At 43.0% G+C, this 22847-nt stretch overlaps 1 protein-coding gene across 4 annotated transcripts in view; it reads left to right on the forward strand.

The window, feature by feature from the left end:
* ERBB4 (erb-b2 receptor tyrosine kinase 4) overlaps positions 1-22847 on the forward strand; it is a 2403189-nt gene that overhangs the window by 1601905 nt on the left and 778437 nt on the right. For all 4 annotated transcript variants that reach the window (XM_029606129.1, XM_029606130.1, XM_029606131.1 and 1 more), the window contains exons 7-9: positions 6482-6623; positions 9662-9775; positions 10046-10172. In XM_029606129.1, the coding sequence (XP_029461989.1) occupies positions 6482-6623; positions 9662-9775; positions 10046-10172 (383 nt within the window). The remainder of the gene's footprint in view (positions 1-6481; positions 6624-9661; positions 9776-10045; positions 10173-22847) is intronic.

Here is a 22847-nt window from a genome sequence, read left to right on the forward strand (position 1 = left end):
TTTTTCACTCAATGCACAATTAAACTCTGGAATTTGTTGCCAGAAGATGTGGTTAGTGCAATTAATATACCTGTGTTTAAAAAAGGATTGGATAAGTTCTTGGAGGAGAAGTCCATTACCTGCTAATAATTAAGTTGACTTAGATAATAACCACCACTATTACTAGCAATGGTAACATGGAACAGACTTTGTTTTTGGGGGCTTGCCAGATTCATATGGCCTGGATTGGCCACTGTTGGAATCAGGATGCTGGGTTTGATGGACCCTTGGTCTGTCCCAGTATGGCATGTTCTTATGTGAACAGTCTTTTTTTGGATTGTTCAAGGTGAGCAATAGACAGTACCTATATTTAATTGTGTTGATTTTAGTATTGCCACCTCGTAGGGTGGGTTAGTCTCTACTTTGTAGGGTTTAAGTTTCAGTTCTTTTTTACTGACTATTAATAGACCTCCTCCTTTATGTTTGTGTCTGGGGAATTGAAAGTTATCACAGATGAGGTGATTGATTTGATTTAAGAGAAAATTATCACTGTCTTTCAGTCATGTTTCAGTAATGCAGAAGATGGTAGTTTTTGTTCTTCTAGTAGATCATTAATGGGATTTATTTTGTCAGTGATTGAACATTTAGTAATAAGAGAGTAAATATTAGGAAGAAAGGATTACAGGAGAGTTGTTACTTATCTTGGGGTAGATCGGCTCTGTGCTCCTTTTTTGCTTGTGTTGGGAGGTTCTATGAAGATGTCTGAATATTCCTTGTCCTATGATGGTTTCAATGACATAGGTTGGCTCCAATTTTGTAGCTGTTAGGTATGGGTGGGATTTAATTATTTATTTCAGGCATTTCTTCAGGCTCCTTGAGGTAGATGAGGGTGCAGGTTCATTAAGAAAATTAATTGTTCATTTCTGTTGTTTTGAAGTAAGATATCACCTAAGATACATTTACTCAAGTTCAGGTATATACATAAACAGTTTAAAGTTTAAACCACAGACATTACTTATTCTTTCTGCAGGGTAACTTTGTTGCAGAGCCATTCTCCAAAACTGGCCTATAGTTCTTATGCAGCTCATTTGTTCTCCTCTCCCCTCAGAGCAAATCTATTATGTTAATTTCTGTTTGTCTCACATTTTAGAATCCATTAAATTTTCTTAGCCATTTGTGCAAAAGGCATAATAATTAGAAACTATAATAATCATCAAAATCAGTGTTACTTTCATAGTTATTTATAAGATTATTCTATGCCCCCTTTCATCTAGGTAATTATTTTTTTCAGTTTAACTTTTTAACCCTCAGACCAGAGTCCTTAACTGTATAGGGGATTGTCTCAACCAAAATCAACAATATGTGGACAGGAGAGAGCAGTGATTCAGTTACATACTTTAATTTTTGCTCCCGAAGATAGTTGAGAATGGGGAGGAGCAGAGGCAGGTTGAAGGGGCAAACCAGCTTTGTTATCACTTAGAAAATTGACCTCCCCTGAGCTAATTCAAAAGAAATTCCTATTATTATTGTTGCCTAATTGGTGGTTTCAGTCTTTGCTGAAACTAGAACTCCTGGCATGAAAGAGCAGAAGGCAAACACTCTGACACACAGATCATTAATGCACTTAAACAGGATAGATGCAGTTTCAACTGCTAACAATTATCAAATTTAAGACTATTTACTATGCTAGTAGTCCTAATTATTAGCAAAATATCAGAAATATTTGTATTAAAAATGATAGATTTATTGCAAACTATAAAGCTGTTAAAAGTTCCTTGTGAAACCTAGTATTGAAAATACTGCTTAGATTTTATTAAACTTGTGATTTGATCTTTTTTGAATGATAGAAATTAGTATAGAATGTTTTCATTCTGAGATATGGTTACAGAGCTTCCGAAGAATATAACAAAATGTCACATGAATATTATTGTTAGACCTCAGAGGTCTCCCCTGACTTACCGCAATAGACATCCTTAGCCCTGGGAAGCCACCATCACATGACATCATGCCACACTGGAGGGATCCGACATACGAGCAGCTAGGTGTGCGCATATGCCTGCACACACTGTTTATGCACACTGTGGTGGGAATTCCCGGCAGCTGCTTATGTTGACGTCACTTGCCCTCCCCTGCTGTAAGGCAACCTTGACCTGGGTTCCCTGCCAACAGCAAGCCTCCTGGGAAGCTGTCCCTCAGCATGTGTTGGGTTCTGCTCCTTGTTGTGCTTATATCTTGTCTTGTCCCTGGTCCTCCCTCTTGTGCTCACCATCCTTCTGGGATCTTCCCCCTCTTGACTCTGCTTCTGGCTTTTGATCTTGGACCAGCTCTGGAATCTGCTTGCTCATTGCCTTCCTTGATCTTGGACTGACTGCTGGATTCCGTCTGCCTGCTGCCTGCTCTAACCTTGGTTCCTCTTCTGGATTTTGTTTGTTTGCCTGTTGCCCTGACCTTGGACCGCATCCTTGACTCCGCCACATGCTGCCTGCCCTGACCAGTGCCTGGACTTGAGCTTCCTCTTCTGCAGTATACTGGATGCGCCTAAGTCCTGCTGTCCATCCGCAGGACAGTTGGTATAGGTGAAGCGTCGCTAGATCCCCTCTTCTTCTTGTGGTCAGGCTCACAACACAGGCCGAAACATGTGGCACATTTTCTTGCCTCACCACACAGGGGACCACATCATCATCAGTCAGTCAGTCCAAAAGGGCTTGCAAAGTGGTTGGAGAGCCATCTCTCTAACAATTATGCAGTTCAAGAGGAGAGATGGCACAGGGTAAAATTTCCCAAATGGGAAAAACAAACTTCAAGAAATGCATCAAATACTCAGTCCAATGAAAACAACTGAATTTAGTCCATCAAGAAGGTCATTGTGGACATCAAAAATTTGAAGAAATTATACTCATGTAGATCTGGCCTTCAACACGTATGTGGTTCGCATGTAGTGCTTCATTGGGAGAGTCAAAACACTTGCCCTGACTCAATACACATTTGAATAACAATTTGAGAAGCATAGAATGACACTGCCTCCTATCTCTGAATGTAGAAAGGGCGGGTAATAAATGATTTAAAATAAATACATAAATAGATAAATATATGAATATTATGACATATAGGAGGCCAGTGCTGAAGTATCAATGCATTTAGGAGGAAGCATTAAGATTAAAGCTGTCCCAGTTAAAAGAAAAATATTTGTAAATTTTAATTCAGCTCACACTTAAAAGAATTATTTGTACTGTAGATGAATATTGTCTATAAACCTTGATGGCAATATGGCAGCAACATATTCAACATTATTTATTTATTATTTATTTAAAATTTCTTGTAATCTGCTTATTGCAATAATAGTCATTCTAAGCAAGGAACATAGTACATAAACATAGATTAAAAACAAAAATACAAACATCTTAAAATAAATGCATGAATATAGGAAACAGAAAACATAAAATCCAAATCATAACGAAATTATCCAAATACTTGCTGAAATAGATAATAATTTAGTTATTTTTTACAAAACTCTGTCAAATCTAATATAGCATATATATCAGATGGCAGCACATTTCATTACACAGAGCCAACCCCTAAGAACATACGTTCACTTGTGGCAATCAGTTTCTCCTCATTAGGTGATGGAATTATGCACAAATCTTGGTCTTGAGAGCACACTGTATACTTAGGCATATAAGGATTTAGTACATCTTTCATATACTGAGGCTTTCCATGATCTATTAAGAAATAATTATTTAAGTTTAATTAAATTTTAAGGTCCCTCAGCTCTGCCTTCACTGTTTATTCCTTGCAAAATTCATCACCATATTTACTTCCAGATTAAACCAATACTTTTAAAAATTGTATTTAGTCGATAATTTATTATACATTTGCACTAGAAGTATTGATCTACATTCCCAATATTTGTGCTTGTTAGGTAGTAGGGATGTGAATCGTTTTAGGACGATTAAAATTATCGTCCGATAATTTTAATATCGTCTTAAACCGTTATGGAACACAATACAATACAGATTCTAACGATTTATCGTTATAAATCGTTAGAATCGTGAGCCGGCACACTAAAACCCCCTAAAACCCACCCCCGACCCTTTAAATTAAATCCCCCACCCTCCCGAACCCCCCCCCCAATAACTTAAATAACCTGCGGGTCCAGCGGCGGTCCGGAACGGCAGCGGTCCGGAACGGGCTCCTGCTCCTGAATCTTGTCGTCTTCAGCCGGCGCCATTTTCCAAAATGGCGCCGAAAAATGGCGGCGGCCATAGACAAAAAAGATTGGACGGCAGGAGGTCCTTCCGGACCCCCGCTGGACTTTTGGCAAGTCTCGTGGGGGTCAGGAGGCCCCCCACAAGCTGGCCAAAAGTTCCTGGAGGTCCAGCGGGGGTCAGGGAGCGATTTCCCGCCGCGAATCGTTTTCGTACGGAAAATGGCGCCGGCAGGAGATCGACTGCAGGAGGTCGTTCAGCGAGGGTTCCGGCGCCTCGCTGAACGACCTCCTGCAGTCGATCTCCTGCCGGCGCCATTTTCCGTACGAAAAACGATTCGCGGCGGGAAATCGCTCCCTGACCCCCGCTGGACCTCCAGGAACTTTTGGCCAGCTTGTGGGGGGCCTCCTGACCCCCACGAGACTTGCCAAAAGCCCAGCGGGGGTCCGGAAGGACCTCCTGCCGTCCAATCTTTTTCGTCTATGGCCGCCGCCATTTTTCGGCGCCATTTTGGAAAATGGCGCCGGCTGAAGACGACAAGATTCAGGAGCAGGAGCCCGTTCCGGACCGCTGCCGTTCCAGACCGCCGCTGGACCCGCAGGTTATTTAAGTTATTTGGGGGGGGTTTCGGGAGGGTGGGGGATTTAATTTAAAGGGTCGGGGGTGGGTTTTAGGGGGTTTTAATGTGCCGGTTTTTCGATTTTTCGATTTTTAACGACCCGCAGGTTATTTAAGTTATTTGGGGGGGTTTCGGGAGGGTGGGGGATTTAATTTAAAGGGTCGGGGGTGGGTTTTAGGGGGTTTTAATGTGCCGGTTTTTCGATTTTTCGATTTTTAACGATTTTTAACGATTTTTCACGATATTTTACCCCCCCAAACGGCAACAATACGATTCCCTCCCCCTCCCAGCCGAAATCGATCGTTAAGACGATCGAGGACACGATTCACATCCCTATTAGGTAGTAGACAAGGTTTTTTATACAATGTTTCATGCAAAATGATCAGATAATCAGGACAAAGAAACATATTTTTAATAAAGAAACAGACATAAGGTAGATTTTAAGACCTGCACGAGGGTGTACATGTGAGCACGCTACCCGGCGCGCTCACATGTACACCCGATTTTATATCATGCGTGCGCCTACGCACGCATGATATAAAATCGGGGGGCGGCGCATGCAAGGGGGTGCACAATTGTTCACCTTGTGCGCACCGAGCCGTGCTGCCTTCCCCCGTTCCCCCTAACCTAAGCTTCCCACCCCTTCTCCTAACCTTTCCCCCCCCCCCCCCAGCCCTACTCTAACCCTCCCCCCCCCAATTCTTATCATACCTTTTGTGCCTACCTGGAGGCAGGCGCAGGTTGGAGTGTGCTGGCAAATGGCCCCGCCCCCGCCCCAGACTGCCCCTTTAGTAAAGCCCCAGAACTTAGACGCGTCCAGGGGCTTTACGCGCGTCGCCGGGCATTTATAAAATAGGTCCGGCATGCATAAGGCATTCTACGCGCGTAAATCCACTGGACTTACGCGCGTAGAGGTTTTCAACTCTAGCCCATAATGCACAAAAAGGTGAATTTTAAAAGTCCAGCAAGTGCATTAATTAGGGGATGCACACATAAGTCAGGCTTCTGCACACCAAGCAGATTTTAAAAGCTGCCCAGATTTGCATGTATTTCCCGCAGCATGCACTTCTTAAAACTTTTCAAAAAGGGGCTGGGCATCGTCATTGTCTGGGCGAGGCAAGGGTACATCAGGGCCTGACCAAGAGATACGCATGTACATACTTATGCACCAGGGCACGGTCCGAAGTCCCCTATCGCGTAACTTTACTTTTGCTATGGATGGTGTGTATGTTAAAAAAAAAAAAAAAGATAGATCCATTTTGGAATTGTTTAAAGAGTCTGGGGAAACTGGGGGGGCTATCAAACTAGGAGTGTTCTGGAGGACCTAGCTGTTAACTGGGTGACATAGTGGATGAACTGGTAAAACTGGTAATGGCGTCAGAAGTCGTGCCTTTTAAAATCCCCCGACACACAGTTGAAGAGGGATTTGTGTGTCTACTTAAAATTTGGTTCACATGTGCACATGTAGAGCTTATTTTATAACATGCATGTATATATGCAAGCAAGTTATAAAACAGCCGCATTCCTGGGCGTGGGATGATACACGTGCGCAAATGTGCACCCACGTGCCAGTTTAAAAGTTACCGTCAAAGTGGGAATTATATAATTATTAGTATATTATCCCTCAAATCATGTGAGATGAATATTTGTCTATAATTCTTTCTTTGCTTTTTTGCAGGCCTGTATGAACTTCAATGACAGTGGAGCCTGTGTTACTCAGTGTCCTCAGCCTTTAGTGTATAATCCGACTACATTTCAGTTGGAACACAACCCCAAGGCCAAATATACCTATGGAGCATTTTGTGTGAAGAAATGTCCACGTAAGTTCAAAATACTGTAGAAGCTTATAATGCAAAACTATATTGTAAAGTCAACTTGAAGAAATGCTTACTAAGAGATAATTGCTGTACATACTGACATATATTTTAAGAATATAGTAAATCCGGGCTTCCCAAAGCTGTCCTGAGGATCAGGTACATTTGCATATACTTCTATGATATGAAAAAATATCTCATGCAAATTCATGGTGGATATCTTGAAAACCCAACTGGCTGTGTGGTCCCCAGGACAGGTTTGGGAAGCACTTTAGTAAACTCTATTTAATTTATATATTCACTGGGGTAGATCTTAAAACATACGCGAGCGCGTACTTTTGTTCGCGCACCAGGCGCAAACAAAAGCATGCTGGATTTTATAAGATATGCGCGTAGTCGCGCGTAACTTATAAAATCCGGGGTCGGTGCACGCAAGGGGGTGCACATTTGTGCAACCTGCTCGCGCCGAGCCCAGCGCACGCTGCCTGTTCCCTCCGAGGCCGCTCCGATTTCGGAGCGGCCTCGGAAGGAACTTTCCTTCGCCCTCCCCCCACCTTCCCCTCCCTTCCCCTACCTAACCCACCCCCCCCCGGCCCTATCTAAACCCCCCCCTTACCTTTGTTGGCAGATTTACGCCTGCTTTCAGCAGGCGTAAATCTGCGCGAGCCAGCAGACTGCTGGCTCGCCATCACCCGACCTGGGGGCTGGTCTGGAGGCCTCGACCACGCCCCCAGGCCGGCGCCACGCCCCCGAAACACCGCATCATTCCGCAACGCCCCCCGACACACCCCTTTTACGAAGCCCCGGGACTTACGTGCGTCCCGGGGCTCTGCGCACGCCGGCGGCCTATGCAAAATAGGCGCGCTGGCGTGCGAGAGCCCTGCGTGCGTAAATCCAGCCGGATTTACGCGCGCAGGGCATTTAAAATCCGCCCCACTGTGTTTAAATGGCACCCAACTCCTAGCTGTGTGATCTACTATCTGTTGTAACTCCTTTAATAATGTTATACATATATGCTCATGGGCATTTTACCTAATAAGCATGCATAAGCATCAAAGAAAGTAACTTTTAAAAATTACTGACATGCAATTCAAATTCAGAAACATTATAAATGTTATCCATACTATTCAGTATTTGAATTACAATGCTTCAGCTCACTCTGTTAATCATTGATCAGTTCATTCGGTTTGATGTGCCTTTGATCCCAGACCTCTCAATGTGATATGGAGAGTTAATAGGGTATATGCATAGTGGTAGATTTTAAGACTTGCGTGCGGGTGTACATGTGCGCGCGCTTCCCGGCACACACACGAGTACACTTGATTTTATAACATGTGTGCACAGGCGCACGCATGTTATAAAATCAGTGGTCGGCGAGCGCAAGGGGGTGCACAATTGTGCACCTTGCGTGCGCCAAGCCCATGCCGAGCGTGCTGCTTTCCCCCGTTCCCTCCCCCCCACCCCACCTTCCCTTCCCTTCCCCTACCTCCCTGTCCTTTCTCCCCTACCTTTTTTTATTTTTCCTTTTGATGTAAAACTTACTTCAGCCAATTGCTGATGCACGATCCCCGGCACAGCGGCAAATGTCCGCTGTGCCGGAAGCCTCTGACCCCGCCCCTCCCTCCAGACCACCCCGCCCCTTTTTGCAAGCCCCGGGTCTTACATGCATCCCGGGGCTTTACGCACATCGCCGGGCCTTTTGAAAATAGGCCCGGCGCTTGCAACCTTTTGAAAATCCAGCCCATAATGTCTTTGTTAGAAAATGCATATATTTCCCTATGAGGAAAGGCTGAAGAGATTATGGCTGTTCAGCTTGGAGAAGATACGGCTGAGGGGGGATATGATAGAGGACTTTAAGATCATGAGAGGTCTTGAACGAGTAGATGTGACTCGGTTATTTACACTTTCGAATAATAGAAGGACTAGGGGGCATTCCATGAAGTTAGCAAGTAGCACATTTAAGACTAATCGGACAAAATTCTTTTTCACTCAACGCACAATAAAGCTCTGGAATTTGTTGCCAGAGGATGTGGTTAGTGCATTTAGTGTAGCTGGGTTCAAAAAAGGTTTGGATAAGTTCTTGGAGGAGAAGTCCATTAATGGCTATTAATCAATTTTACTTAGGGAATAGCCACTGCTATTAATTGCATCAGTAGCATGGGATCTTCTTAGTGTTTGGGTAATTGCCAGGTTCTTGTGGCCTGGTTTTGGCCTCTGTTGGAAACAGGATGCTGGGCTTGATGGACCCTTGGTCTGACCCAGCATGGTAATTTCTTATGTTCTTATGTTCTTAAATAGAGTGAAGTAGATATTCAGCAGGCCAGTGACTGGTAAAGTTAACTTTACCTGGATATTCAGTGGCACTTAGCCAGATAAATCTGCTGCTGAATATATTCGGATAAGTTTACCTAAGCCAAGTTATCTGGCTAACTTAAATCAGGCATCTGACACAAACAGACTTACCAGCTAACTTTAGCCAGACAGTACTGATTTTCAGCGCTGTCTTTACCAAAAGTGTAATCACGCTCTGGAAACACCTCAAATTCCACCTTTTCCAAAACGGGTACATTTTATACAGGCAGTGATTTGCTGGAACAAAATCTACACACTCAGCAAGGAGATATTTCTAACCTTGCAGATTTTTCTGGCAAACTCTCAAACTTAGCCAGACAGATCTTTTTAACATAGATGATAATAAGTTTTGTTGATTTTTATTGGCTGGACACTTAAAAACCACTTGTCAAGGATTCTAGTTTTGTGGTATCATATTTCTTCAACTCACTTTTTGTATATCTATCTATAGATAGATAGATATCTATATATCTATAGATATCTATAGATATCTATCTATAGATAGATAGATATCTATATATCTATATCTATCTATAGATAGATATTACTATTGTAACCTCCTATAAATCATTGTCTTTAAGTAATCAATCTTTGTCTACTAGTCACAGCTAATAAAGAGGTTTATTTAAGATTTTTGCCATTGAACAAAGACCTTCAGACTCATTGTAATGGCCTTTCCTGTTTCTTCATAGATAATTTTGTAGTGGATCACAGTTCCTGTGTGCGTGCTTGTCCTAGCAACAAGATGGAAGTGGAGGAAAATGGAATTAAGATGTGTAAACCCTGCACTGACATCTGTCCAAAGGGTGGGACATTCTCCTCTTTGCATTAGTTGACTGAATTACTCCATTTTTCATGTTTGTGAAATGCATTTTGTTCAAATGTCCATGCTATTGAAGAATATGATAGTAAATATTGGTAAACCTGTCAGTGCAAGTACTGATGATCTAACTTTAAAGAAGGCTTACCATTAAATTATTTGAAAAGGAAAATTGAAGACAACAGAAATAAGAAAACAAAAAATCTGAGATTTTTTGTAATTGTATATGGTTTTTATTTCTATTATTGTCTTGCAGCATGTGATGGTATTGGGACAGGAAGCTTACAAGATGCTCAGACTGTGGACTCCAGCAACATCAATAAATTTATCAACTGTACTAAGATCAATGGAAATCTGGTTTTCCTGGTCACAGGAATTGATGGGTTAGTTGTGAAATATTACAGTATTTATATATACAGATAGCAAAAGTCAACTTTGAAAGCTGTGGTTTGATAATAGCAGTTCTGTAAATCAAGGAGGAATATAGTCCTATTATACTAATTTATGGTGAATAATTTATATTGGGGAAAAAAAAGTCACACTAAGGCAAATAACTGAGAGTTAGAATTCTGGTGGGACCTAGCATGGTTCTTGGTTTTGATGCCTTAGAAATCTTAACTGTTGCAACTCATTTACCCTTAACCAAGGGGACAGGATAAAGCCTAATTAGACGAAGCTCAAATCAACAATGGGAAATTCAAGCATATTTTGAGTTGTACAAAACCAAACATTTACAAATTCCTTTTTTGGGGGCTGATTCAGCTCTTGTATCCTCTATAGTTCCACTAGCCATTAAGCCCGTAACAACGGGCTACATTTAAAAAAAAAATTTTCGGTCCATTTCCTTCCCACTCCCTCCCTCCCTCTATTCTCCCTCCCTCTCCTTCCCCCTCTATTTTCCCTCCCTCTCACCTTCCCCCCTCCCTCCTCTATTCTCCCTCCCTCTCACCTTCCCCCTCCCTCTCCCTCTCCCTCCCTCCCTCCCCTCTATTCTCCCTCCCTCTCACCTTCCCCCCTCCTTCTATTCTCCCTCCCCCTCTATTCTCCCTCCCTCTCACCTTCCCCTCTATTCTCCCTCCCTCTCACCTTCCCCCCTCCTTCTATTCTCCCTCCCTCCCCCTCTATTCTCCCTCTCCCAATGCCCTCCCCTTTCAGCTCATCCGCAGACGGAAGATCTCTGGGGGGGAGGGGGGGTGTCCCTCCTGCATGCGCGGCGCCGCTCCTGCTCGTCCGCGCTGCCGCCGCTACTGCTCCTCCCACTCCTGCTTTTCACCGCCGCCGCTCCTGCTTCTCGCCGCCGCCTCCGCCGCTCCTGCTTCTCATCGCCGCCACTCCTGCGGGCCCAGCGCCATTTTTTTTTTCGGGCACGCTGGGCTCTGACCAGCGTGCTCGCCCGCGCATGCGCGGTAGAGCTGCTCTCTACTGCGCATTTGCGGGTCGGCAGTCAGAGCCCATTTATAAGGTAGATAATAGGTGTTAATTTGTAGTAAAAGATTGATATCAGAATTCAGTCCCTTCTGGCTCACCTGGACAGGGTAAGGATTTGGTGAATTAACAGAAATCACAGAAATCACAGAAATCACAGCCTATGCAGCTAGATCAATAAGATGTAAAAAATGTATTTACAAAGAAAGAATGTTCAAGCAAAAGAAAAACAGCCCTGACTAGGAGAAACAATCAAAACAAAAATTCTGATTCCGTCTAAATGCTGTTTATGTATATTAGAGATGTCCATTTTGTTTGATTAGTTTAGTTTTGATTAGTTCATACTAACAGATCGATACTGTAACGTGCGGTTGAAGATTTCCCATCTGTAACCTGCTGTGAGCGCACAATTCGGACGCGTAAGGCGATCCAGCGATATAGTCTCCAGTTGCACCGTCCTTAGAGCTTCTTAAAACAGACGCATAACCCTTTCCGCACCCAGCATGTATATGATATGTAAATGAAGGAATTAGCTGTATAATGAAGGAATTAGCTATTCCCCTCCGATACTGTGACACGCGCTCAGATTATCTCCTTTGTAACCCGCTATTTTGCAGCGTCCTTAATCTGTTAGTTTACCGCCACCCTCTACTTGGTGTTAGTGTGGTGTTCGAAAATTAAAACGGGAATAAAGTATAAAAAGGGGGGTAAAACCAAAGGGAGTAAAGTGTAAAAAACCATGGATGACCTCCATATTAACATTGCAGCGTAAGTTGTTTATATATATGTATAAATACCTGTCACTTTCCTGTCACTTTCCGAATCCCCCAGGCGTGCGGTCATCGAGGCGGCGGTGGCGGGAGCCGGCGGGCGGGTGGGCGCCCGTTCATCCAGGCGGTGGCGGCGGCGGCGGTGGGAGCCGGCGGGCGGGTGGGCGTGCGTTGGATCCAGGCGGTGGCGGGAGCCGGCGGGCTGGTGGGCGCACGTTCGATCCAGGCGGCGGTGGGAGCTGGTGGGCGGGTGGGCGCGCGTTGGATTGAGGTGGTGGCGGGGCTGCCGGAGGCCGCTTTCGCCGCCGGCTCCCTCCGCCGGCAGTGAATGAATGCACACCTGTGCGACCCGTGCGATTTCTGTGCTCAAGGCGACGTCAAGCGTCATGATGTCACACCTTGAGCGCCGAAATCGCACGGGTCGCACAGGCGCGCATTCATTCACTGCCAGCGGGGGGCTACCGGAGGCCGCTTTTGCCACCGGCTCCCTCCGCCTGGATGAATGCGCGCGTACTTTTGTTCGCACATCAGGCAGCTACCCCCTACCTTTGTTGCACAAGTTTAGTGCATTCTAAATTGAAACAAAATGAAAAATACAAACAAAACTGGAAAAAAAAAAAATGAAATGAAAAACAAAACAAACGCCGGTGGCTGGCCCAGCGCCATGGTCCTGTCCGGGGGCTGGTCCGGAGGCTGCGGCCACGCCCCCAGAACCCCCCGAAGATGTGCCGGCCGCGACACACTCCCGATGACACGCCGGCCATGACACGCCCCAGAGATGCCCCGACACACACCCCCAGGAAAGCCCCGGGACTTACACGCATCCTGGGGCTTTGCGCACGCCGGCAGCCTATGCAAGATAGGCTCGGCATGGGCAGGGGGATTTGGGGTAGGTTTTCGGGGGTTACGCAATTAACCTACATGCGCAACCCTTTGAAAATCTCCCCCAAAGTCCTTCTTCTCACTCTGTGCTTGATTGAAATGTATACAGAGGGAATGACCAGGTTTTTCATGCAGCATGTAGCAAGGACAGTCAGGCATTCCTTCTCTTCTCTTCCTTTCTTTGCTTTGTCCTCTGGCTTGGCTTTTACAACTATTTGGTTTAGGTTTTTTTTTCTTAATATATTGCCTTTCCACCAAAATCAAAGTGGTTTACAACCATAACAAATCTGTGGCTATTTTGGTATAGGGTCCTTGTTCAGGAGTTGTCATCACCTTGGTAATCTAGCAGCTTCCATATAACCACAATTTTTTCTCCTGCATATGGCTGTCCTTCTGTTTGCCCCCTTATTGATTTTATTTGAGGGTTGAAAATCCTTTCACAATAAGGTTGACTTACCAAGTAGAAATGTTAGCCAAGAAAATGTTCTGCAGACTGAAGAAATTATATTATATTACTACCTCACACATGTGAGATTCCAGAGCTCCAAGTCTTGAAAGATTTACCACCACAGAAATATTGGGCTCCTTATTATTAGAAATTTACGGAGGATAACTGTGCTGCATATACACTCCAATTCGCCCTTACACAACAACAAACCCTCAGTTTTTCACCAAGTTGTTAATGAGCAGGAACAATATATGCATTCTTTAAATTCTTAGGTTATAAAACAGAGAGAAAATAATCAATGGCTGTGTAAGAAAGGTATTGTGATCACTGAGGGGTATTAAAGTGTGGTGATTATAGTAAGTTATTACAGTCAAATTATCAAAATTAACTGGTGAAAAAAGGCTATCACACTATAGGGGTCATTTACTAAGCCTTTTTCCCATAGATTCAAACTGGGAGAAAACCTTTAGTAAATAACACCCTATCAGAGTCATTTATCAAATTGTGTTAGGGCTTCTTGCGTGTTTTAGGGCCCTAAAGCCCGCAATAACACTGTAACGCACACGATAAATACCGCAGCACAAAATATGTATGCACATTTAAAATTAGTATTTGAGTGGGAGGAATTTAGGCAAAGTAAATGGAAATGAGGGTCGGTTAATATGGTGTGCATTAGCGTAATGGAAATAATGCCGGAAATATCTACACCTTTTTCTGTGCGTTATGCCTGTGTTAGCTGTGTGATACTGGCCCCAAATGGTTGTTGTTTCAAATGTCGGCTCGGGAGGGGAGAGAGAGAGAGGTAGGTAGAGTGTACATTGTACAAATCTACCCTTCTTTTTTCTTTCATAACTCCAAATCATATAAAATCTCCACTGATGGCAACTGTGCTGTTTGTACCTATGATTGTGCATGTAAAACTGCCCCCCCAAAACTACCCCACCCACCCAAACCTCACCCTGAGTTACTGGTGCCCCCCTCTTACAGTGGTATAAATAGTTAACTTATATGTGAGCCTCTACAGAGTCTCTCTCTCTTTCTTTCTCTCTCTCTCTCTCTCTGTCTGTTTCTGTCTCTGTCTCTCTCTCATCTCTTCTCTAGATGGTAGAGAACCAAAGAGGAAAACAACAAAAACTGATTTAGATAAGGCTGAAATGTAATGTGGCCAAGTGCAAATATACATATAAGGAAGAATCATCCAAATTATAGGCACATGATGCTGGGTTCATATTAAACACAATGGGGCAGATTTTAAAACATACACGTGGGAGTACATTTGTGCACACAACCCAGTGCGCACAAATGTACGCCAGATTTTATAACATGCGCGAGCAGCCGCATGCATATTATAAAAACAGGGGTCGGCGCATGCAAGGGGGTGCACACTAGTACAAAATATTTCTTGTGCTGAGCCCTCGGGCAGCCCCTCTGGCTTTCCCCATTCCCCCCCCCCCCACCTTCCCCTCTCTGTCCTGCCCCCCAGCCCTAAAGAAACCCCCCCTGTATCTTTGTTTTGGAAGTTACGCCTGCCAGAGTCTGGCGTAACTTGCGCTCATCAGCCAACTGCCGGCGCGTGATCCCCCTGTGCCGGAGTCCTGTGACACGCCTCCCGGAACACCCCCGGTCTGCCCAGCCATGCCCCCGGACCGCCCCACCACAACCCCGGACTGCCAGCCCTGCCCCATCCCGCCCCCTGCCTGCCCATTCAGAAAATCCCCAGGACATACGCGCGTCCCAGGGCATTACACGCACCACATAGCCTGTTGAAAATAGGTTCGGCGCGCGTAACCCCCCCTACGCGCATAAATCTTTGAAAATCTGCCCCAATATCATCAGATTCTAGTGATTTTCTACTATTTCGTTTGCTAGTTGGCTCTAGCACCTCTTCAAGATTCCTATTGATTTGTTTTAGTCCTTCTGAATTATCACCTAGAAAAAATGGTTCTAGTATGAACATGTTCCCAACATCCTCCCTAGTAATGACAAAAATAAATTTAGGTTTTCAACTATGGCCTTATCCTCTTTCAGTGCCTTTTTTTTTTTTTTTTACCACTGGTTATCTAATAGCCAAACTGATTTCCTTGCAGCTTTTCTGAAATTCATTTTTGCCTCCTTGGAAAGTCTCTTCTCAAATTCTCTTTTGACATGCTTTATTAGTATTTGAATCTAACTTGCCAGTTCTTATGCTCCTTCTATTTTCCTCATTAGATCCTGCTTTCCATTTTTTTGGCTTTAATAGCCCCTTTCATTGCACCATTTATCCATGCTGGCAGATTCTTATTTTTCTTTTGACCTTTATTAATTTATGCAATATATTTTATTTTGGCTTTTAAGATGGTACATTTAAATAATTCCCACACCTCATTCAGGCTTTTATCCCTTATAACTCCTCCTTTTAGTTTCCTTCCAACTAGTTTCCTCATTTTTATTATTGCCACCCTTTATAAAGTCATATGTTACTGAAAAGTTTTATTATTCTCTCTTCAATGATTATCTCATGTTGGGTGGGTTCCATGTGGGAATTTGATCTACTTTGGGAAGTTGTGCATAAAATCACTGTTGGACAGACTTGATGGGTCTTTTTTGGTCTTTTCTGTCATTTACTATGTTGTTATGACTTATGGTCACTATTACAAAAAGGTTCATCTACTATTTATTTACTTACCATTTTCTACCTTTAACTTCTTTCAAGCCCCAGAGTAGATTACAGATGAATTAAAAAATGTTATAAGGCATACAACATATGCAAGATAGTTCAAATATGTTCACGTATGTAAATTAGCAATAAAATTCCACAATACATAAATACTCAACCAAAAAGTTAAATTAAAAGCATGTTCAAAAAAACAGGCATTCACATTTTTTTTTAATCTTAGATAATTTGATTCCAAATGTACATCAAGTGGTAACATATTTTGAAAAGCACTGCATTTAGTTATCATCAATTTCCCAACCAGATAGGAGGGCACTTGTAAAAATGTGCATTGTGATAATCTTAATGCTCCTGTTGATTGATAAGAGCAAAGAACACCCCCTAACTACATTGGACTAAATGAGTGAAAGCATTTAAAAACCACAGGGAGCCTGTGCAGCTCCCACAAAATAGGTGTCACATAATTGAATTTCTTCTTTACAGTTATTAACTTTGCCACTATATTTTACAGGAGATGCAACTGCTGGTAAAGCAGGTTACAATAATCGAATCACCTCATAATCAAACAATGCACAATAGTCAGCAAATCTTTTTAACACAAAAATAAGACTAGCTGATGAATGTGTCTAAAGCCAGCAAAAATGGTCTTTACTATATGTGATATCTAATGCTCTGAAGTCAGTTGATAGCCTAGCTGGATGCACAAACTAATCACCATCTCACTAGACTGCAACTCTACTTCCTTCACCTTTGGAGAACTGATTATACCTTCTTCTGTTTGCTAATCCAAAGCAATTCTGATTTTTCTGGATTGTTTCAATTTTGCACTCTTAACAATGATACTACTACTTGTAAACATGCATCCACATTTGAGACCGCTAATGCCTGATCTGCTGTCACTGTCAATATGAGTTGTCACCATCAATATCATTAATGAAGAGGTGGCTCTCCACCCCAAAACCTTGTATCACTGTCATCATGGTGGCCAAATAAATAATTAACAATAAAGGTGACAATACAGACTTCTTTGGAACCCCAAATTGTAAAGGTTTTGGAATGGACTCTCACCTTCCCACAGCACCCTCTGAGTCCTATCCTTAAAAGATGACTACCAAGCTAAAGCAATACCCCACACCAATATCTTTCTGCATCCACAACATGATACCATAGGCTATGTTGTCAAACATGACAGACAGGTCAAATAACATAGAAAGGCGGTCTCTCCCCTTGTTCTTCTGCACGTATATGCGACTGAAGACAGATACTGGTACTGATTCAGCACATTGACCTCCACAGTCTTACATCTATTCAGCAGCTGCTGATATGCCACTTTTAAATACGTTTACCCAAAAATGGTAAATTAGATGCTGGGTGATACTGTTACAAAGATTTCAGTCTGCATTACTTATTTTCTATATGATTTGTATAACAGTGTCTTTCAGTGACAAAGTTCCAGTGACAGATTGATAATATAAACCAGCCACTAGGGATGTGCAGAGGGACGCCATACGTTGCATTCATGATTCAAATTCGTCGGGGAGCAGATACATTGCATTTGGCCGTATGGCGTCCCGGTGCATTAATACGGTGATTTCTATTTGTGTCCTAGCTAAAATTAAAATTAACTACAACCCCCCACCCTCCTGACCCCCCCGAAGACTTACCAAAACTCCTTGGTGGTCCAGCAGGGAGTCCGGGAGCCATCCCCTGCCCTCTCATACCCTCAGTGCCGGTTTCATCATGGCGCCGATAGCCTTTGCCACAGGGGCTACCGGTGCCATTGGTCAGCCCCTGTCACATGGTCAATGGCACCATCTTGGGCTCCTATCATGTGACATGGGCTGACCAATGGCGCCGGTAGCCCCTGTGACATAGTATGGGCAAAGGCTATCGGTGCCATTTTGAGTACTGGCATCGGCCGGCCGGAGTGCAGGAGGTCGCTCCGGGACCCCCGTTGGACCCCCAGGGACTTTTGGCCAGCTTGGGGGGGGGGGTCTCCTGACCCCCACAAGACTTGCCAAAAGTCCAGTGGGGGTTCGGGAGCGACCTCCTGCACTCTGGCCGTCCGATGCCAGTACTCAAAATGACACCAATAGCCTTTGCCCATACTATGTCACAGGGGCTACCGGTGCCATTGGTCAGCCCCCGTCACATGGTAAGAGCACAAGATGGTGCTGATGGTCATGTGACAGGGGCTGACCAATGGCACCGGTAGCCTCTGTGACAAAGGCTATCAGCGCTATGATGAAACCGGCACCGAGGGTGTGAGTGCAGGGGATGGCTTCCGGACCCCCCGCTGGACCACCAGGGAGTTTTGGTAAGTCTTGGGGGGTTCTGGAAGGTGGAGGGGTTTGTTTAAATTTTTATTTAGGTGGCCGTATAATTTGGTGAAGATTTGTGTATTCGTGGGGAATCGCGATACGTTTCGCTTCCCCAAGAATACTACGAATAGTGCAATATACGTTGCGGATCGCCAATACGGTGAAAACGAATGCACATCCCTACCACCCACAGATCAAGAGTCTTCCCTGGATCTTGTGAGTATTTTGATGGAATGGAGTCTAGGCAACAACACAAGAGTTTTTCAACCTCTACCTGATTCACCATTCTAAAAACTATCAGATCCTTAGACTACAGATCCCCACTTATCTCCAGTCTTGATAATATTTCTATTATCATAATCCCTGTCTCTAAATCCTATCAACTCAGCAACACAGAGAAAAACCCCTAGAATATATAGCCTGAATTCCATCCAGATTATCTCCTGTGCCTTCATCATAAGAGTGCAATTTATAGCCCATTTCTTTCAATCTCATTTTCTCTTGATTCATACCTTTGCCAAGCATATAGATGAAGCAATAACATCTGATTCTGGCTTTGTCCCTCACTTCCCAACATATTTATCTTCAAACATCACTTTAGTCTCAGGAATTATGGCCTTAGTATCTCTAAAGGCCTCTCGGATCCTAGGGATCTTATTATCAAAGGAATAGGCAAATGTTTCACTCAATGACCCCCAACTTCCGCAGAGAACAAGTCTGAGAATAAAGAAAAGCAAGTTTATTCTGTATTTTAAATAATTTTTCTGTGTGGTTCTAGGCTGAGGGTACTTCATTGGCAATAAACTCTCTTTTTGTAGTTCATTTCTAAGTAGCAGAGCCAACTTTGTTTTCCACCACTTCCACTCTAAATACTGCATTTTCTGTTTTAGCAGATACAGGCCAACATAAAACTATGGAGATCTTTTCTTTGGATTTACCTAGCAGATGTGTCAGGAGATCAAGAATCAAAAACAGCCTTCAAATAATAATGTTATATCTTTAACATTCGCTCTAATGTTCTCTCATCAAAATTAACGGTCACGGCTTATAATACTTCAATCAACTCATCAATATTCAATTTAGACAAATATCTTAAATTCTTAACACTTTCCAGATTCTACTGAGAACTAGATACAAAGCAACACTCTCTGTTGTTAGCTCCTTGAAGCAATATTTATGGCATCTAGAAACTTAATTCCTCTAAAGTGGCATGATGAGACATTCATCTAATTGATAATGGGATTATTTAAATCTCCTATTATTGTTGTGCTTCTACATTTGGTCGTCTGTCTACTCTCTGTTAGCATGTCTGTTTCACCATCCTGGCTGGGATGATGGTTACAAACCCCCACGAATATACAGTACTTCTCCCTATCATACATGAAATTTCTAACCATAGGGAATCCAAGGAACAGTTTGCTTTCTGTAGAATGTGCATTATGCTTAACTGTGTTGAATCCTTAACATATGGTGCCATGCCACCACACTTCTATCAGCTTTGTCATTTGATATATTTTGTACACTGTTATCACCATGTCCCATTAGTTGTCCTTTTTCTATTAGGTCTCTAAAATTTCAGATCTTCATCTAGTGCCATACACTCTAACTCCATCCTATCTTTTAGTAGGGATATTCATTTGGATGATCAAAATGTGGAAAATATGACAAATTAATCAATTTTTGGTTTGGTTTGGGTCAACCAAACTGAATGGGCACAGTCCCCCAAGAAATATGAATCATTTTTGGCTCATTTATGTTAGTCCCACTAAATTCTATGGGTGAAACAAAGCAATATATTTTTTGGATTTGAAGTACAACAGAGTGAAGTCAATTGGGGATGGGACTAGGAAAGAGCAGGGCTAATCATATTTCAGCTTTTTGCAACTAGTCTAGCCCACCTGGCGGCTGCAAAATTAAGAGAACATTAAGCAGTGACCATTTTGTTAAGTGATTTCTCTATTGGTTCTCAAAGAAAGAAGGCAGAAATTCTGAAGCTCCTTGCTTCAAATGTAGAGTGAAAGAAAAGATAATTTACAGGAGAAATCAAAGTGTACTGTTAGAGTCATTTACTAGCACAATGCCTAACTATGGATTTGGGTGCTACCTAGTAGCAGGAAAAAGCCCATAATCTCTGTGAGAGGATTACAGTGTTATCATCAGGGTAGGACTACTTCTACAGATGATACTGTGCTGGTGGCTACAGGACAGATATAGACAGATAAATTGTCTGTTTGTTTCTTTCATTGTGTACCCTACCATAACTTAGAGGCAATCTCCTGCTTTCTCTTTGTATATATCAGTATGATAGTGTACCAAGTCTTGTGTGTGTGACTCTTGTACAAAGTTTGATAAATTTTCTTACAGCTCAATATTGAAAGTGGACTCAGTACCTGATTTAAGGTGCCTTAATTGGGAGCCTTATTTAGGTGCCTATATGCAGCCATTGGCACCTAATAGCATAAGGCATCTTAAATGGCTGTATATAGGCACATAAATAAGGTTCCATATTAAAGCACATGAAATGGCTGAATATAGATACTTAAATGGACTAAAGGCACTAGAACTTGAGGCTCACAAATTTAGTTAAAGTATTGACTCACCTAAGTTTAGGTGCCCAGCACTAGATGTCTTGCAAGAGCACCTACATTTGTGCCCTTGCCTTTACCATGCCCCTTTTAGGGAATCTTAATTTAGGAATCCTGTAATTTAAGGTATCTAAATTTAGGCACTGAACATTTTAACATTTTTAAATTTAAAAGTTCAGAACCTAGAGCTTTTGAATTATAGGTACTTAGTGTACAATTACTCATGAAGCATCATCACTTTATTTACTGTGCCTGTTTATGACAATTGAGAGTGGAAGTGAAAAATACTAACATATCTGATTATTTAAAAGCACAGCTCTGGCAGTTTAAAACTGCTAGCAGTTAATAGTCATGCCTAGATGTATAGCAATTAATGGAGTTTAAAGAAATATATTATTTATTTATTTTTTATATTCTGCTTTTTGGCACTTCAAATCGGATTACATTCAGGTACTGTAGGTATCTCCCTCTCCTCACAGGGCTTACAATATAACCACTAGATGTATCAAGCCATGATGTTTTATTGCAGGAGGGGTCCCATTCTTGTGCAGTGGGTGTTGTCATGATAGTGGGGCCCTTTGATCGAAAAAATATTGCAGCTCTATGGCACATTTTTTGTCTCATGGCAAACACCACAGGACAAAATAACTTGCCTAGCAGCCCTTTAACACAATGGTGGCCCCCATCCTCAATCAACTGCCCTAGCCTTAAAGGCCTGCTGGACCCCCAAAGAAAGTCATGGCCACCTTGGGGAGGTTGCGCGGGGGACAGTGCTGACACCTGTCTCAACCCAGGGCCACCAGTCGAGGCAGCCCTGACTGTGCCAAAATGTTAAAAATAAAAAGACCTGTATAGCATCGACTTTGGCCTCCCCTTCCCCAAAGCACAAAAATCAAATGTGGCTCTGGCTTCCAATCCTGATTCTCCCAACCCTTGAAGTGACAGTGATTGCCACCTCCCCTCCTCAAGTGACAGTAATATCCCCCTACCCCTACCCTCCAAATGACAGTGACAGCCCCCACTTTATAAAAAATAAAAATAAAGGTCCCAAGCCCCACCCCAGCCCCTTCCCATTCTTCCACTTAGGGCTGGCGGTAGCTTCTGTGCCACCCTGTAGGGTCCCTGCCCCCCCCCCCCCCCCCCGTGGCAGTGCGGGTGGCCCTCGTTTTCTTTGGCCGCTGGAAGAGGATATGAGCTCATATCCTCTTCTGGTGGCAGCGCTCTCTCTGTCCTCCACTGACCGGCTGGTCCGCCACCTCTCAGGGTGTGCCGCTCCATGCAATTGCACGGTTTATACACCCGGTCATGCCAGGCCTGGTTCCACCCGAAAGAAAAAAGAAAGTAGTGTCCTAGCCTCACCCCCTTTCCACTCTCCCTTCATCTTTGACTCCGCCCCCACTCCGATAACTAAAAACAGATGTATTTATTTATTTATTTATTTATTTATTTACGTATTTGTTTATTTATTTATTTAGCATTTTTTATATACCGAGGTTCTGGTAACAATGTTACTAATCACTTTGGTTTACATATAACATGGAAATGACTTAACAAGTGAGTCTTACAGAGAACAAGGAAAATGAGGAACTTGGAGAAAATTGAAATAAATAACACATTATAAAAAACATCAGTTTAAATAACAGCAATCTTATATACTAGCGATTAGAATGAATCAATCATGTATCAAGTAGTTGAAAATTGGCAAGAGGGATTTGCAATTAATTCTAGTATTATTAAGTGAAGTGGGATAAAATGAAATTGTTCAGGAAGGGATGGTATTGTAAAGTCCAACTCAGGCGTAGGCTTGTGTGAAAAGCCAGGTTTTAAGTCTTTTCTTGAATGTGATGGGGCATTGTTCGAGCCTAAGATCTGAAGGGAGAGAGTTCCATTGGTTAGGACCTGCTGTGGAGAAGGCTCTTTTGTTTGAAGATATTTTGATTGGAGGGGTTTTTAGAGAGCCTTTTTGCGCTGATC

This window comes from Rhinatrema bivittatum, chromosome 6 (genome assembly GCF_901001135.1).
Source record: "Rhinatrema bivittatum chromosome 6, aRhiBiv1.1, whole genome shotgun sequence".
Classification (NCBI taxonomy): domain Eukaryota; kingdom Metazoa; phylum Chordata; class Amphibia; order Gymnophiona; family Rhinatrematidae; genus Rhinatrema; species Rhinatrema bivittatum.